Source organism: Dipodomys merriami, unplaced genomic scaffold (genome assembly GCF_024711535.1).
Source record: "Dipodomys merriami isolate MVZ:Mamm:240054 unplaced genomic scaffold, mDipMer1.0.p SCAF_106, whole genome shotgun sequence".
NCBI lineage: Eukaryota > Metazoa > Chordata > Mammalia > Rodentia > Heteromyidae > Dipodomys > Dipodomys merriami.
This window is the reverse complement of record NW_027202338.1, coordinates 4,102,596-4,120,610: the sequence shown is the minus strand read 5'-3', so window position 1 is coordinate 4,120,610 and position 18,015 is coordinate 4,102,596. Positions and strand designations below refer to the sequence as shown.

At 53.7% G+C, this 18,015-nt stretch overlaps 2 protein-coding genes across 3 annotated transcripts in view; one reads left to right on the top strand and one right to left on the bottom strand.

Annotated features, from left to right (window-relative positions):
• Positions 1-12,910, bottom strand: part of LOC138814516 (BRD4-interacting chromatin-remodeling complex-associated protein-like) — a 35,049-nt gene extending 22,139 nt beyond the window's left edge. Inside the window, 1 exon segment of the mRNA XM_070003448.1 lies at positions 12,829-12,910. The gene's annotated coding sequence lies outside the window, so the exon portion shown is untranslated.
• Positions 12,911-16,505: 3,595 nt separating this feature from the next.
• Positions 16,506-18,015, top strand: part of LOC138814502 (zinc finger protein 541-like) — a 28,959-nt gene continuing 27,449 nt past the window's right edge. For both annotated transcript variants that reach the window (XM_070003414.1, XM_070003405.1), the window contains exon 1: positions 16,506-16,617. In XM_070003414.1, the coding sequence (XP_069859515.1) occupies positions 16,515-16,617 (103 nt within the window). In that variant the 5' untranslated portion in view covers positions 16,506-16,514. The remainder of the gene's footprint in view (positions 16,618-18,015) is intronic.

The window sequence follows — 18,015 nt, the reverse complement described above, 5'->3', positions numbered from 1 at the left end:
CAAAACCAAAGTGTTGAAAAGGAAAAAAAAAAAAAATCCAAGACTCACTTGTCTTTTGCTTATATAGTACTGAGGAATTGAACCCAGGACCTCATGCATGCTAACGCAAGGACTCTACCACTGAGCCACCTTCCCAGCCTCACTTATTACTGTAGCTTCTCTCAGACAAAGTGTTGGCTATATTACAGTGCTTCAGCACCCTGGCTGTCAGTCAGGCCCAAAGCAGAGAACACAGAGAATGGAGGCTCAGAGGGGGTGGAGGGGAGGGTGTCAAGACCCTGCCCCAAATCACACAATGGAGCCAGAACCTGAACTTAGACCCTGTGATTCTGAGCCCACCATTCTTCACCACCATGCTATAAAAAGCCAGGCTTGAAAAACCACAAGCAGCCTGAGCCGGCATTGACGCAACAATGACAAAGCGTCCTTCCAGAAAGCCTGTGAATTCCTCCTCTGCCTGTCAGAACATGGCCCAAGCCAGGCTGCCAGGCAGGGCACAGCATCGGCTAACTCTCATCTCTCAGTCCAATCAATGCATGCTGCTTGTAAGCCACAAAAATGTAAGGGCTGGGGAGGGATGTGTGGTTCAAGTGGAAGAGCACCCACTTAGCAAGCACAAGGCCCTGAGTTCAAATCCTAGCAGTGAAGAATTACTCTGAGCCAGGAGCTGGTGGCTCACGCCTGTAATCCTAGCTACTCAGGAGGCTGAGATCTGAGGTTCAAAGCCAGCCCAGGAAGAAAAGTCCTGTGAGATTCATCTCCAGTTAACCACAAGAAAACAGTTGCACTGTAGTGTAGGGTGCTAACCTTGATTGAGAGAGCTCAGAGACAGCACCCAGGCCCTGAATTCAAGCCCCATGACTGAAAAAAGAAATAAAAATATGCTGAATGCCAGTGGCTCATGCCTGTCATCCTAGCTACTCAGGAGGCTGGTTCAAAGCCAGCCTGGGCAAAGAAGTCTGGGAGACTCTTATCTCCAATAAACCACCAGAAAACTGGAAGTGGCACTGTGGCTCAAGTGGTAGAGCGCTCACCTTGAGCTGAAGAGCTGAGGGATAGCGCCCAGGCCCAGAATTCAAGCCCCAAGACTGACCAAAAATAAAATACATATCAGATCTCAGGGGTAAAACAAACAGATCTAGTCCAGCAGCCTTGCTGTAGCAAGGAAGGCAACAGACCAGGAGGGCTGGGGAAGAAGGTCTCCCCAGGAGGCTGGGAAGATCCTTTGAGTGATGTAGTGGTCAGCTGCTTTTGTGTTTTTTTTTTTCCTCCCACTACAATGGGATGCTTGGGGCCAGTTACTTCACAGATGGGTTGATATAGCTCACAGTGCACAAAGTAGAAAAAGCGTGGCATGGATTCTGGTGGTAGGAGTATGGAGCACACAAGGGGGGGGGTAAGATGGGGAGGGGGAGGGGGAAAACGGGAGGGAGGGAGGGGGGAGAGAGAGAGGGAGAGAGAGAGGTCTCTCTCTTCTTCCCTCCCTCCTATGTAGCCAGCCAGGATCTAATCACCAGGGTTCAGCCTCATGCCCTAATCTAATCAAATCACTTCCAAACACCACAGTGGGATTAGTCACCCACTCTCCTAATACCATTAACGTAAGACTCTGGGGATTAGGCTACTGTGTGCGTTTAGGGGATCAAACCTGGCATCCTATGCGTGACCCAGCCCTGCTTTGGGAGTGGCCCTTTAGGATGACTTACATGGCATCTTGTCTCCTTTTAGCTAAATTAAACCTTACAGGAGAGACTTGGGGTACTTCTGAGCATCTGTCCCCCCTGCCCCCAACCCAGAGGGTGAATTCCAGCTTTATATGGGCTCTGGACACTGCGCTGTTACTGACCAGGACAGGTGGACAGCACTATGCCTGGGAGGAGGGGTGTCTAGGACAAGGCTGATCCTAAGGCAAAACTGGGAGACTATTTGAGGGGGGAAAAAAAGTGAAAGAGCATCTATCTGCCTCCCAAGCCCAGGCCCTGAGTTCAAGTCCTCCATTAACCTAGAATGCTAAAGGTAAGTAGCTAGATGCTGAGCTTGTCTCTGATATTCCTCACATTTTTTCTTTTCTTTGTTTTTTGGTGGGTCATGGACTTGAACTCTGGGCCTGGGCACTGTCCCTCAGCTCTTCAGCTCAAGGCTAGCGCTCTACTACTTGAGCTACAGCGCCACTTCCGGTTTTCTGGTGGTTTATTGGAGATAAGAGTTTCGGGGGGGGGGGGGCTGGAAAGGTGGCTCAGTGGTAGAGCACTTGCCTTGCATGCTCGAGGCCCTGGGTTCGATTCCTTAGCACCACATAAGAAAAAAGCCGGAAGTGGCACTGTGGCTCAAGTGGTAGAGTGCTAGCCTTGAGCTCAAGAGCTCAGAGACAGCGCCCAGGCCCAGAGTTCCGGCCCTACGACCAGACCCCCCCCCCCAAAAAAAAAAAAAAAGTTTCACGGACTTTCCTGCTCGGGCTGGCTTTGACCCAAGATCCTCAGATCTCAGCCTCCTGAGTAGCTAGGATGACAGGCATGAGCCACCGGAGCCCAGCTCCTCACATTTTCTTTGCACTCACTGAGATCTTTTCAGAACCCTGCTCGGTAAGTACTCATGCACTCCGCAGTTAAGTACTGAGTTGTGTGTCACAGGCCAGGCTCTGCGGAGGGGAACAGCTGGAGACAAAACAAAGCCCATGTTCACTCACACTCAGTGTCCCGGGAGGGAGGGGCGGACACGTGAAAGAACAGTGAGATTTGACATTCGCTATTTACAAATAGGGAAGACCTGTATTTGACTTCCATCCATTGATTAAAAATGTAAATTCCAGCTGGGTAGTAATCCTAGCTACTCAGGAGGCTGAGATCTGAGGATCCCAGTTCAAAAGCAGGAAAGTCCATGAGACTCTCTTATCTCCAATAAACCACTAGAAAAAAGGAAGTGGTAGACCACTCGCCTTGAGCTGAAGAGCTGAGGGATAGTGCCCAGGCCCAGAGTTCAAGACCCACGACCGACCAAAAAAAAAAAAAAAATCACACAGCTGTGGGACCGCTAACCCATTGCATGCCTCAGTTTCTCATCTGTAAAGTGGAGCCCTCCAATACTTAGGAAGGTTCTAGATCAGTTCCTGGACCAGGTATCATGAGGATGGTAACAGATGTTATCATGGTCGCCCACCTCAATGGGGACCAAGCCCCTAACCACAGCTAGAGCCCCCTGAGCGCTCTCACCAAGCTCTAGAGTGCAGAGTCAAATGTGGGTTTCCTGGGCTGGGAAGGTGGCTCAGTATGAGAGTGCTTGCCTTGCATGCCTGAGGCCCTGGGTTCGATTCCCCAGTACCACATAAGCAAAAAGAAAAAAGCCGGAAATGGTGCTGTGGCTCAAGTGGTAGAGCGCTAGCCTTGAGCTGAAGAGCTGAGGGACAGCGCCCAGACCCAGAGTTCAGGCCCCACGACCGGACCCAAAAAATAAATAAAATAAATAAATAAATGTGGGTTTCCTAATAGGACCTCAGTACTCCCTTCCCCCACTTTCCTCAAACTAAGAACTACCACAGAGGCTGGAGTGTGGTTCATGTGGTAGAATGCCTGCCTAGCAAGTTCCAGGTCCCAAGTTCAAATCCCAGCACTAAAACACCACCACATACTCCTAAGGACCTCTCAAAGATGGAGACCCCCGGGGAGGGGGGGAAGGGGGTAGGAGTGCCCTGGTGCCTGCAGACACCTCCTGCCCCCCCCAACCTCTAACCTGGCCCCTTCCTTCTGTGCCCTGTAAGGGAGGCTCCCTCGAGCCCTGCCCGTCCTGAATCCCCAGTGAGACCGTGGGGGAAGGCCAAGGAAGTATGGGCAAATCAGATGGAAAGGTCACAGGTAAGGTGTGGACAGGGGTCTGGCCAGGTCACCAACTTGGGAGTAGGGATATAGGGACACCGGGAGCCACGTCACATGGTCCCACCTCCATCCAACCCAGGGAATTCCAGGCCAAGACACCTTTGTCCCTGACTTTCTCTCACCTGGGCTAAGTTCTTTCTGGAAACTCCCTGCTTTATTCCAGAGGTGTTGACCTTTGGTCCAGCCTCAATTCCCCCACCCCCCACCAGCCGTGCAGCCCTTGGGTGATGAAAGTCCTCCAGAACATCCCCCCCCCATAGTTGTGAGGGCATTTATGCAAGACCCCATCTCAACCAATAGCTGAGTGTGGCGGTGCACATCTGTCACCCCAGCTATATAGGAGACTGAGATTGGGAGAGTCAAGGATCTAAGCCAGCCTGGGCAGGAAGTGATACCCTGTCTCAAATAAGGTCTCAGTAGATACTAGGAGCTCTTCCTAGACAGGGGGTAAGCCCCAGCCACCTCCCCCCACCCCCACCCCATTTCCCAGGGGTATAGTATAGAGATGCAGTGACAAAGGGAAGCAGAGGGCTGGGCCTGGTAGTAAGCATTTGAGACCTCAGCACCCACCCCCAACAATGGCCACACCCTTAGTCCCACGACACTGTGTGTGCATGGTCACAGTGACCTGGCACACCCTCTGGGAAAAGCGGCAATGGCATGCTGGGGGAAAGGATGTGGACTGGTGTATTTTGATTCTGTGTGGGTTATAGCAGTGCACACAAATACTTGTCAAGACTAAAAGTGAAGTTGGGAGTGGTAGCGCATGCCTGTAATTCCTGAGGAAGACAGAAGTCCATGGCAGCCAGCACTCTAGGGGGCATTAAGGAGGACCCCAAAGCCTTAGTCACACAGATACAGCTATTCACTGCCCAGTGGGGACATAAGGGACACAGACACTGGACGGACCACTCAGAAGTCTGCTGCCACCTCCAGCATGAGTGTCCTTCCCTTGGATCCTCTCAAATCCTGGAAAGAGCCAGGGCCAGGGGCTCACACCTGTAATCTCAGCTACTTAGGAGGCTGAGATCTGGAGATCACAATCCCAAGCCAGCTCAGGCAGGAAAGTCCGTGAGACTCTTATCGCCAATAAACCAATGATAAGCCAGAAGAGAAGCTGTGGCTCAGGGCTGGGAAGGTGGCTCAGTGGTAGAGAGCTTGCCTTGCATGCATGAGGCCCTGGGTTCGATTCCTCAGCACCACATAAGCAGAAAAAGCTGGAAGTGGCGCTGTGGCTCAAGTGGTAGAGCACTAGCCTTGAGCTGAAGAACTGAGGGACAGCCCCCAGGCCCAGAGTTCAGGCCCCCTGAACGACAAAAAAAAAAAAAGAAGCTGTGGCTCAAGTGGTAGAGCAACTGGCCTTGAAAAAGCAGGGAAAGCAAAACCCAGTATCACCACATAAAAAGTGGTAGAGTGCTTGCCTCACATGCATGAGGCCCTGGGTTCAATTCCTCAACACTATATAAGCAGAAAAAATCAGAAGTGGCACTGTAGCTCAAGTGGTAGAGCACTTGCCTTGAGCTGAAGAGCTGAGGGACAGCGCCCAGGCCTAGAGTTCAAGACCCACAACTGACAAAAAAAAGAAAGAAAGAAAGAAAAGTAAATAAACAGCTGGGTGCCCGTGGCTCATGCTTGCAGTCCTAGCTACTCAGGAGACTGAGATCTGAGGACCGTGGTTCAAAGCCAGCCAGAAGAGAAAAGTCTCTGAGAGACTCTTATCTCCAATTCATCACTCAAAAACTGGAAGTGGTATTGTAGCTCCAAGTGGTAGAGCGCTAGCCTTGAGCAAAAGAGCTCAGGGACAGCACCTAGGCCCTAGCACCTAGTTCAAGAGACTAACAAAAAATAATAGTTGAGGAAGTGGTGCTGTAGCTCAAGTGGTAGAGCGCTCGTCTTGAGCTGAAGAGCTGAGGGACAGCGCCCAGGCCCAGAGTTCAAGCCCACGACCGACAAAAAAATAAAAAAAAATAATAAAAAATAATAGTTGAAATGAGATGAAGTCTAGAACTTACTTTAAAAATATTCCAAGCCAGGTGCCAGTGGCTCACGCCTGTAATCCTAGCTACTCAGGAGACTGAGCTCTGAAGATCATGGTTCAAAGCCAGCCGGGCAGGAGTCTGTGGCTTTTTTTCTTTTTGGTCTGTCGTGGGGCTTGAACTCCGTCCCTGTGCTCTTTAGCTCAAGGCGAGCACTCTACTGCTTGAGCCACAGCGCCACTTCTGGTTTTCTAGTGGTTTATTGGAGAAAAGAGTCTCACAGGGGCTGGGAAGGTGGCTCAGTGGTAGAGTGCTTGCCTTGCATGCATCAGGCCCTGGGTTCGATTCCTCAGCACCACATAAGAAAAAAGAAAAAAGCCAGAAGTGGCGCTGTGGCTCAAGTGGTACAGTGCTAGCCTTGAGCTGAAGAGCTGAGGGACAGCGCCCAGACCCAGAGTTTAGGCCCCATGACTGGACCCAAAAAACAAAACAAACAAACAAACAAACAAAAAAGTCTCACGGACTTTCCTGCCCGGGCTGGCTTTGAACCAAGATCCTCAGATCTCAGCTTTCTGAGTAGCTAGGATTACAGGTGTGAGCCACCAGCACCCAGCTCTGTGAGACTCTTATTTCCAATAAACTACCAGAAAACTGGAAGTGGTGCTGAGGCTCAAGTGGTAAGAGCACTAGCCTTGAGCTGAAGAACTCAGGGACAGCACTCAGGCCCAGAGTTGAAGCCCCACAACCAACACCCCCCTCCCGCCCCGCAAAAAAAAATACGGGGCTGGGAAGGTGGTTCAGTGGTAGAGCACTTGCCTTGCATGCATGAGGCCCTTTTGGCACCACATAAGCAAAAAGAAAAAAGCTGGGAGTGACACTGTGGCTCAAGTGGTACAGCATTAGCCTTGAGCTGAAGAGCTGAGGGACAGCGCCCAGGCCCAGAGTTCAGGCCCCAGGACCGGACCCAAAAATTAAAAAATACGCCAACAAAAAAAGGGGAGGGAAATAGTGTGGGGCAGGAGAAGGGGAAAGTAGGCCAAAAAAAGATCAGCAGAAAATTGTTAGGAAAGACACTGGTGAAGTTTCCACCAAAGCTGGCTGGCTAGGCTTTTCTCTCCAGTCCGGTGGGTGCTTTACTGCCCTAAATGTTACCTAGTGCTTAAAATGCCAGCCCTGGTTGGGGAGGAGGGACAGGACGCAGTGGCACAGGATGTGATTAGCACAAGCACCTCCAACATCACCAAAATAAATACGGACGGACCAGGCATAATCGCACGTCTGTAATCCCAGCTACAGGAGGCAGAAGTAGGAGGATCATGGTCTGAGGCCAACTTGGCAAAAGCACACAGATTCTATCTGAAAAGAAAACAAACTAAAACCAAAAGCTTTAAGTGGGAGGACCTGAGTTCAAACCTCAGCACCAAACCAAAGCCAACTAAAGGCTAACTTCTGGGGAAGGCAATGGTGCTTGGGTATTGATCTCATAGGAGACCTCACCTACTAACCTGAAACGTAACTTAAATCACAGTCATGATCACAGCATGCCAGGCATGGTGCAAGCTGCCCCTGTCCCTTGTGTCCATTCTCCCAAGTGGCAAAACAGGCCCCGTGTGCCTGGCCCAAACTCAATGCCAAGAGTCTGCAGATCACAGTGAGAACAACTAACTGCCAGTGTCATCTGCGAATTCCTGGAATCGGTATGCCTGGCTGGCAGCAGACCAGACCAGAAAAATGAGAAACAAGAAGGAACTGCTCTGGTCACAGGGGTGGCCCAAGTGCTAGAGTGCCTGCCTGACTACCAAGTCCAAGGCACTGAGTTCAAATTCCAGTACTGCCCCTACCAAGGAAGGGATCGCTTGTAGCCTAGCTATGAGGTGTATACCTATGATAGGCAGAGAGGGCAGGGTGCTGTGGGCTCACACCTGTCATCCTAGTTACTCAGGAGGCTGAGATCTGAGGGTCATGGTTCGAAGCCAGTCCAAACAGAAAAGTTTGTGAGACTCTCATCTCCAATGAACTACCCAAAAGCTGGACGTAGAGCTCTGGATAACGTAGTAGAGTACTAACCTTGAGCAAAAAGAAAACCCAACAACAACAAAAACCCCAGGGACAGCACCCAGGCCCTGAGTTCAAGTCCCAGAACCAGCATATACAAAGAAAGAAAGCAGAAGGCCCTGAATTTAAAACTCAAGTGCCATCAACACCAAAACCACACTTATTCAATCTTGTGTCTGCCAGTTTGAGGGTTCACAACCCAGAAGGGCAGAAAAGATACCAAGCGCCTGAAATGTCACAGCCACACTGACTACCAAAACCTTTACAAATGTCACATAACACTGCAGCCACCGGACAAGGTAGGGCCAGAGATGAACCCACTCAACAGAGAGGAAGACTGAGTCCCAGAGTCAGCCAGCTCTTTGCCAAAGCCAACAAGTGGCAGAACCAAGATTCAAACTGACAGTCGGGTTCCAGGGTCTGCACTCCTGTCCCCCAACAAGTAACAGGCATGTAATGCTGGCCATAGGCAGAAGAGCAAGGTCACTGAGGCAAAGAGAGCTAGGCCTAGCAGACAGGTTGACTGAGATTGACCAGGACAGAGAATAACTCCTTTCAAACTACAACATTAGAGAAATAACACAGCAGCCTGGCATCAGGAGCTCATGTCTGTAATCCTAGCTACTCAGAAGGCTAAGATCTGAGGATCATGGTTCAAAGCCAGCCTGGACAGGAAAATCCATGAGACTTTTATCTTCAATAAACCATCAGAAAACCGGAAGTGGAGCTGTGGCTCAAGTGGTAGAGCACTTGCCTTGAGCTGAACAGCTCAGGGACCCAAAGTTCAAGCCCCATGACCAACAAAAAAAGAACACAGCTAGGAATAGTAGCGCCCACCTGTAATCCCAGCACTCAGGTGGCCATCTTCAAACTTACAGGATACATAGGAAGACTCTGTTCCCAAAAAAAAACAAAAAACAGGGAGGGAGGAGGGAGTCCGATTTGCAGATCCTGATGTAGCAATCCAATCACAACCACTTCCCAGCAGGACCTATACCAGTGGACCCCTTGCCTGAGCCACACCTCCACGCCCATGACAGAAAACAAGGTCTGTCCAGCCAGTGGAATACAACAAAGTCAAGAAAAAGATGAAGATCTACATGTGGTGGGGGGGGGGGGCGGGGGGGGGGGGAAGATAAGGTAAAAACAACATGCCCAACCACAGGAGAGCACATTAGCATGTGGGCACAGTGAAGACACAACGGGTACACACAGAGAACCTCTCAATGGTGTCGTCTGTCCCTGGGGAAGAGAGCTAGGGACACCAAAGGTGCCAGAGAGGGGACATTGTGTCTCTGGAATTTGAAATTTGTCCCATGGGTATGTATCATTTAAGGAAAAGGGAATAAAAGGAGAAAGGGAAAGGAGGGAGGGAGAGAGAGGCAGGGGGAGAGAGGGAGAGAGGGAGGGAGGGAGGGAGAGAGGGAAAGAGAGAGAGACTTCTTCCCTGGTGGCAGCTGAGGCCACCCAGACAGAGCTAATCAAACCCTGCAGCAGCTAATTCAGGGTTCCTGCTGGGCTGAGTCCTAATTTCCAGATGGATCCTCAGGGCCTGGGCACACAGTAGGCCCTCAGGAATTTTAACTGGGAACATTGCTTCCCCTGCCACCAGCTCCACCACCACCCCCCCAAACCAAAACAGACGCCACGCAGAAATCTCTCCCTCTGGATGGGGAAAGTTGCATGTCACTGACACAAAGGCTCTAGTCAACGGGGACAAAACACGAATGGGGGGTGCTGCAGGAAGAACTGGGGGACGCCCTGGAGACTATTCACCAGGCTCTGACATGGTGTGACCCTGAGGGAGCAAACTCAGGCAAGAGAGAGCGGACAGACATGGCGATGCCAGGAGGGGGAAGAATGCTGTGTCTGCTCACAGGGAGGCTATACTTGACACCTTTCAGGAGACCTCCCCCAAAACAGCCAGGAGGAAGAGAACCAGGCTCTCATCCCATCCCAGGCCCTTGTTTCCCTGTTTCCAATTAGCTCCCCCCCCCCCTCCGCAGCAGCCTGGTGCATTCTTGAGACCAGAAGTCAAGACAGCCTGGTAGGTGGGGGTGGGGCTGGTTGGGGGGGAGTGCCTGGGGAGGATTGGCAGCTGCTCCTGCACCCCAGGGCCTCCCCTCCTATCCGAAATGTCCCTCTCTGGACCTTCTGTAGTGTCAGACAGACTCCATATCCCACCCCAGCCCCTCCCCCACAAAAAGTTGGCCAAGGCCCCGGAGGCCTCTGGGAAGGAAGTCAGCTGTGGGCATCTCCTCCCTTATCCTCTCCCCCCACCCCCCACAGAGGGCAGCTCTAAGCTTCCCTTGCCTCCACCCTTCCCTTCTCACTCAACCTCCAGGAAGTCTCTTCCCCATGCCTGCTATCCTTGCAAGGAGCATCAGAGAGGGGACTCCCTAAAGCCACAGGGATCCCCCAGTGCTGAGAGCAACTTGGCAGCTCCCCCTTTCTACCCCTGCAGCCTGGCCTGGAGTGGGTCCCCCACCAACAGCCATGGCCTCAGCTGGCAGAAAATGGATCACCAGCAACACCTGGTAGTGGATGTACTGGCTGGGGCCAGCCCTGTCCCCCCTCCCGCCCCCGCCCCTGTCAGCTCCAGTCCCCCCCTTCTCCCCTTACTTGAGGGGGGGGAGTCTATGCCAGAGGCCTCACTGCTCACCCGAGCATCCACACCCACAGGACAATGCTTTCCCACCTAGGGTCAGTTATCCCAACTCTAATTATTGTCATGTGCGCATGACACTGAGCCAAGAGGTGACCGGTCTGCTGGAAGGTTACAGGAGGTCGTGGCCTGACCAGTCAGCTGGCATCCCAGGGCAGAATGACAGCAGGTCACAGGGTAGAGGATCAGGGACCCCAACAGGGCAGTCCCTACCCTTCCAGCTGTTCTTTATCCCTCCCTCCTTCCCTAAACCAGATCTCAGGAGGAAACATTCCCTGCTCCTTTAGGGGGAACCCAGGACCCCTGAAATCCAAAGGCCAAGAGTGTGCCACAAAGACATGAGGAAAGACCTCACAGATTGGCCTTTTCCCATGGCAGAGCCATGTAAACAAAACATGAGGCAAGCTCCTGAATCCCTCTGGGCCTCAGTGAGCCCGCCTGGAGAATGGGGACAATAACAGACTCGGGGTTGGTAGCACTTGACAACCCATAATACTCTTCCCCTCCTCCCATATAGAGCTGTGGTTATTTCCGGCTTCTGGGAGAGGGGGAAGGTCTGGGGAAAGGCAGGGGAGGTAACTCTGCCCCGGAAGTCCATGGGGGCAGAGGAAAGGGATGGTCCCTGAGAGACCTGTCTCCCATTTCTCCATCTGGGGTGTGTGTCCCCCTTGACAGGGTCCCCCCTCCCCCAGCCCAGATGCAGAGAGAGCATGAAAGCCAGAAAGCTAATCCTAAATCTCAGGCCTAGAGTCTGGGGGGAGGGGGGGGTAAAGGTGTCCCTAGATTTTTATTGCAAGAAGGGGACGGGGGTGGCTGGGCACCAACTGGTACCCACAGCCTGGGGGGGGGGGATGTCGGAGCTGTCACCAAGACTCTCCCCCCTCCCCCAAGAGAGGTGACCCCGAGGCCTCTGACCCCCACTAGCCCCGAGGTTCAGCTGCTCAGAACCACAAAGCAAAACAAAGGCGCGCGGGGAGGAAGCGGCCACGGTGCCTTCCAGCCCCCGCCCGCCCGCGCCGCGGTCCTCCCTCCCGGCTGGCGGCCGACCAAGGCCCGGGCAGGGCCGGGCAGGGCCGGGCAGACCCTGGTTCTCCCGGCCGCCGCCCGTGACAGGAGCCCGGGAAGCAGCCGAAGGGGGCAGCCAGGGATGGGAAAACCAGATGGCTCGTCCCTCCTCCTCCGCCGCCATCCCTCCCTCCCGCCCGCCCTCCCGCCGGTGCCCGTCGAGGGGCCCGGAGAGGCCCGGGCTCACCCCCGGGAAAGGGCTGCCTTTGTCTAAAGGTCACCACCCGAGCGCGGTGCCCGGGCTGGGCCTGGTGCCTCCCCTTCCCGGCCCGTCCGGGTGGAGATCGGGGGGGGGGGCATGACAGGAGTTGGGACTCCCCCCCCTTTTCTCCCCTCCAGTAACGTTCGCCAGTTCTGGGGCCCGCTGGCTGGGGTTGGGGGGGCGGGGGCCCGCCCGGTCCCTGGCTCGGGGAGGTGGGGGGCAAGTTAACTACGCTCATTGTTTGGGGGCGGCGGGGAGGGGGAGACCCCATCCAGCCCTCCCCAGCAGGCCGAGGTGTCCCGGCACCCCCACATTCCCCCTCCCCGATCCATGAGAGCGTTTTGGGGAGGGGGCGCAGGGGACGGGGAGAAACGGAGGGCTCGCTCGCCTCGGACCGGGAAATAGCCACCGGCTGCCCCACTGCCCTCATCGGTTCCCCCGACACACACACACACACACACCCCGAAAGGCGGGGAGCGGGCGAGGGGCGGGGGTCCCCCGAGGCAGGGGGGGTCCCGCCCTTCCCCCCGTGGAACGTCGGGTCTCGCTTCTCCGCCGCTCCATTGTATCCGGGGCCGCCGGCGGGAGGGCCGGGGAGGCACCGGGAGCCGGGCTGGGGCAGGGGCCGCCGGTTGTGTATGTGTGTGTGTGTGTGTGTATAGGGAGAAAAGGGGGGGTCCCCGAAAGATCGGGGTGACGACGGTGGCGGGAGAGAGCCGGGGTGGGGTGGGTTGAAGATGATGGTGGGCGCCGCCGAGCAAAAAAAAAAAAAAAAAAAAAGGAGAGCGGAGAGGCGGCGGGCGCTGCGCCCCGGTTGGGGGGCTGAGAGTGTGTGTCGGGGGGGGGGGCTCGGCCCCGGCTCCGGCTCCCCCCACACACACCCTCGCCGCCAACCCCCATTCCCCCCCTCGCTTTTGCGCCCTGTCACAGCCCCGACTCGCAGGTAGAGAGAGTTAAGAGATTTAAAGAGAAATTGCTACATTGTGAGAAACTCACCCTGATGTTTGAGCAGCCGTCGGCGCGGGGTCTCCGGGACGGCCCCGCACGGGCTGCACAGGGAGGACCCAGAAGGGGCCGGCCGGCCGGGCCGGTCAGCGCACTGCCTGATCGCATGGCGGCGGCGGCGGCTCCGCGGCGCCCGGGCCCGCCGCCACCCCGCGCTCGGCCCGCGCGCGCCCCGGGCCCGCGCCCGCTCCCCGGAGCGCCCTGAGGGTGTGCAAAAAATAAATAAATAAATAAATAAGATGATTTAAAAAAAAAACTAAATGCAAAAGGAGGAAAAAAAAAAAAACCTTGAAGGTTTTGTGTCCCGCCCCCCCTCTTCCTCCTCCTCCTCCTCTTCCTCCTCCTCTTTTCCCTCCGCCCTCCACGGGGGCTGAGCTTAAGGAGGCCCCGCCTACACGCCTTAAAGAACCAATCATCACACCGCCAATCCGAGCGGCGGGATGGATAACGAATGGGAAGCTGCGCATGCCGGGGCTCCGCCCCCTCGCTCTTGCTCCGCCCAAGGCTTGCGGTGCGCCTGCCCCGGTTAGGGTGCAGTTTGTCGGCCGCCGCAAGCCGGGGTCCGGGCGGCAGGAGGCGGGGGCTCGCTCAGACGCTTCCCTTTCCCCCCCCCCCACCATGGAGCCGAGCTTACCTGAGGAGGGGGCGCCCGTTTAGGGGCCGGTGGTTTGGCCGGAGGACCCTCCCAGGGCGAGCTCTGGAAGCCGGAGGTCATAGCAGAGTGGAGGATGGAGGCTGGAGGCTGGAGTTGTCCCGAGGTGGCGCCGCGCAGGAGCTCGGCATCCGACCGACCGGGTGGACGGCTACGGGGATTTTGGGCGGGGGTAGGGGGTGACAGATCTGGACCTGGGCTGTGGCTCGATCCCTCACCCGAGTCTGAGATTGCGGCTCGGCACAGCCTCGATGGATTTCCCCCCTTCCCACCCCTCCATCCCCCCGATCTTTGGGCCGGGAGCGTCTGGCGGACGGGACCCGCGGATCTTCGCGGCCATGCCCCTCACGCTGGGTGAGCGCCCACTGTGTGCCCTGCGGGGTGGGCGGAGACTCCTATCCTGGTCTCTTAACCCCTTCTGTCTTCCCAGGACCCTAGCTAAGCTAGTGCACCCAGGAGGTGCACAATAGCGTAATCGTTAATAAATGTGTTAGTAAATGACTGCTGGAGACGTGTTTTAAGCCAGTCAAGTTCCTGGTTCACATGCTGTTTTTTACATCCACTTTTTAATTGTTGTTTTTTGTCTCTGTGTGGTGTTGAGGAAATTACTTGGCCTCTCTGTGCTTCCATTACCTCATCTCAAAAATTCTGGTAAGGGCTGGGAAGGTGGCTCAGTGGTAGAGCGCTTGCCTTGCATGTATGAGGCCCTGGGTTCAATTCCTCAGCACCACATAAGCAAAAAGAAAAAAAGCCGGAAGTGACGCTGTGGCTCAAGTGGTAGAGTGCTAGCCTTGAGCTGAAGAGCTGAGGGACAGCGCCCAGGCCCAGAGTTCAGGCCCCACGATGGGACCCAAAAAAAAAAAAAATCCTGGTAAAACGACAGGTCTGATAGGGTTATTGGGAGGAGTGAACTTCTGGGGAAATGCCGGTTGTTTGTTTTGTTGATGGTGAATTCCTTGAAAACTATAAATTCCAAGCTGGGTGGGGTGAGGCATGCCTGTCATCCCTGCATTCCAGAAGCTGAAGCAGCAGGATCTTGTTTTGAGTACAACCTGGGCTACCTAGAGCTAGAGCGTTCTCCCCCCCCCAAAAAAAAAAGTTAATAAATTTACCCAGTGGTTATCTGGGATTCTTGGAAGTTATGTGGACCCCTCCGAAGGCAAACAGTAATGTATCCCTTGAGACCTTATTTTTGCATAATCTGCCCCGATCGATTGACCTGTGCTTTGTGTATGTGTGTCTGGTGTGTGTGGTATTGGGGTTTGAACTCAGGACCTGCTTTTGCTTAAGCTTCAGAGCTTCTTGTGAGCATGTGTCCAATCAGAATTTCCCACGGGGGTGAGGGGATGGGAGGGGAGACATTGTTACTTCCAGCTAGAGACATTTTGCTTACAGTAAACAAAAGTAGGTCCAAAAAGGGGGAGTGTTTTGACCGTGGTCTTGTGAGCAGGAAGTGGGGCCCCAGTTACAGGCTGAGGACTTCCTTGTAACCTAGGGATCTCTTAAGGGTGGCACTAGTGAGCTTGTTATAACTACCAGCCGTGGGGGAGGAGAAGACTGAAGTTGGGCACTGGCAGGCTGTTAGGAAATTTATTCTAACAGGTGCCAAGGGTATTGATGCCCAGAGAGTCCCCAGTTTCTGCCTCCCATACAGCTCAACTCTTAGCAATAGAGCAAGTAAGCTTAACACAAGACTCCTGACTTGGGTTTCCTGCCTTGACCATTCATACCTACAGGTCCCAGGTTTCTCTGGTGTAATGTGGTCTGTCCTCCATCCCTAGACTGAGCCAGGGTTGTGGAAGAGCTGGCAGAACCCAGCCCCTGTCTTCCAGATGGAATGTACATCCTTCCTGCTCTGCTCTGGGTCCTGCAGTCCTTGAGAGCCTAAACTATAGAGCTGACCTTACAAGTTGTCAATGCTATTTTGGAAGCAGTTGGTAAGGTCTGAGAAATCTCCTGTGGACAGGAGCTGCAAAATGGATGGTAAAAGGTTAACTTGGGGGCCAGTATGGAAACAGACGCCGTATAGTGGCACACACCTATGATCCCAGCACTCAGGAGGCTAAGGTAGGAGGATTACAAGTTCAAGGCCAGCCTGGGTTACATAGGGACACCCCTGGCTCAAGGGGGAAAAAATGCTTTTCTTTAAACGTGATATACCATGCTCCCTTCCTACTTAAGAAGTAGGTATAAACTGTTAAATCCCAGATGATAAACTGAGTTGGAGCTGGGTTCCTTGGCTCATATCTGTGATCCTAGTTAGGAGAAGGGCTGAGATCGGCCTTGTCTCACCTCTGTGCACTAGCTCCATAATGCCTCTAGCAGGAATAGATCGCTTTCCTGCCAAGTGCCATATTTTCTACCCTATGTATTCACTTTTCCTTTTTGAAGATGTTGGATTTGAACCCAAGGCCTTGGCTCTGGATAGCTAAGAGCTTTACCGTCCGAACCACGCCCTCTCCAAAGTCAAAACAACGTCGTCGGCTCCGCCCTCACCCTGGCGGGTGTAAAGAAAATTTGGCCAATCCAAGTACTTTCTTATCTGTAGTTTAGGGTTTCACTCGAGCAGAACACGTGACTGTTGCACTAATCTGAGATCTGGGATCTTTGCCCCAGGCAAAGGAAGAGAGGAGAAAAATGGAAAAAATCCGGGAAGATCTTTGCCCTCAGAGCGCGCGCGCGCACCCCCTCCGAACAGAGGGAGCCGGCCCGAAACGCTGGGAAATCAGGCAGCAGCGAGCCCAGCCCGGCCTCGGGTCCTCAGCGCGGCAAGTGCGGGGGGCGGAGCCTACCTTCCTATTGGCCCAAGCGTGAGGGCGTGGTCAAGATTCCGTCCAGCCCCCAGTTCCTCACCGGGTTAAATGGGCCTTACGTCCGACTCCCGGAATTATTCGTCGATGGGCGGGGTTAGGTTTGTTTACACGCTGCCATTGGCTGGATTTGAATCGGGCCGACTGCGGGTGGGTCGCGGGGCGGGGCTTCAGAGGGCAGGGCCAGCGTCTGACAGCTCCAGGGACGCTGAGCCATGCCAGTACACTGTGACCTTGGGGATGGAGGCGCCCCTCCTCCGATATCGGGAGCAAACTGGGGTTCTCACCTGTTTACTGATAGACACCAAAGGAAACGGGGTGAGAGACAACCACCCACGGTGTTAATCATTGACTAACCTGGTCCACTCCCCAAGGGGGCAAGTTGTAGCTTTAAGAAGCTGTGAGGGCAGGCGCTGTTGGCTCACACCTATAATCCTAGCTATTCAGGAGGCTGAGATATGAGGATCACAGTTCAAAGCCAGCCAGGGCCGGAAAGTCCATGATCACATTTGATCGATCTCTAATTAACCACCAGAAAACCAGAAGTGGCACTGTGGTAGAGTGCTAGACTTGAGCAAAAAAGTTCAGGGACAGCGCTCAGGCCCTGAGTTCAAGCCCCACAACCGAAAAAAGAAGAAGCTGCAAAGGCACCAATGGCTCAAGCCTGTAATCCTAGATACTCAGGAGGCTGAGATTGGAGGAGTGTGGTTTGAAGCCAGCCTAATGCAGGAAAGTCTCTGAGACTCTTATCTCCACCTATCCACATAAAGCAGGAAGTGGAGCTGTGACTCAAGTGCTACACCACTAGCCTTGAATGAAAAGCTCAGGGACAGCACCCAGGCCCTGAGTTCATGCACATACACACACACACACACACACACACACACACACACACACACACAAATGACAAGGTTCACAACATTACCAGCTACAGGACCATTCACACAGATTTCTCACCTCCTGCCCAATTCTCCCTCTATTTCAACCTAATATTTATATCTGTATCCTAGAAGATGGATTGAATTCATTTTTCCATGGCATAACTTTGCCCAAATCTTTCTCATGATATACTGGCTGGACTTCACATGTGGAACCCTTAGGGTTTGTACAGGGCTCTAAGTATCATAATTATACATGTTCTATAATTCTACATATCCAAACTCTATTCCTCTCAAGAACTCTGACTTATATGGTCTGGCAGAGGGGAGAAGATGATTGAAGAGAGGAGGAGGAGGAATGACACAGGAAGGTAGGAGGAAGGAGGTAGGAGGTAGGTTCCCCCAATGCTTGAGACAGGATGGTCTCAGGAGCTGGGGACCAAAGAGGCTCATCTTAGAAGCAGCAAAGAAAGAGCAGAATAGAAAAAAAAAAGAGCTGGAAGTGGTGCTGTGGCTCAAGTGGTAGAGCGCTCTCCTTGAGCTGAAGAGCACAAGGACAGCACCCAAGCCCAGAGTTCAAGCCCCACAACTGACAAAAAAAAAAAAAAAAGAGCAGAATAGAGAGCTTGACTTTAGGGATAGGTGACAGTAGTTCCTAAATGGATTCTCTGTGTAGGGCTTGGCCTTATATGGAGCAGCACCCTAGACACCTAAGGAGATGGCCTGGTGCCTGCTGAAGATCTGTGATTTCTAATTCAAGTAGAACCTGTCAGGCTAGCTTAGTGGTTTGCTCCTGCCAGTTGTGCAACCTTGGAGAAGACATCTGGCTGTTGAGTGG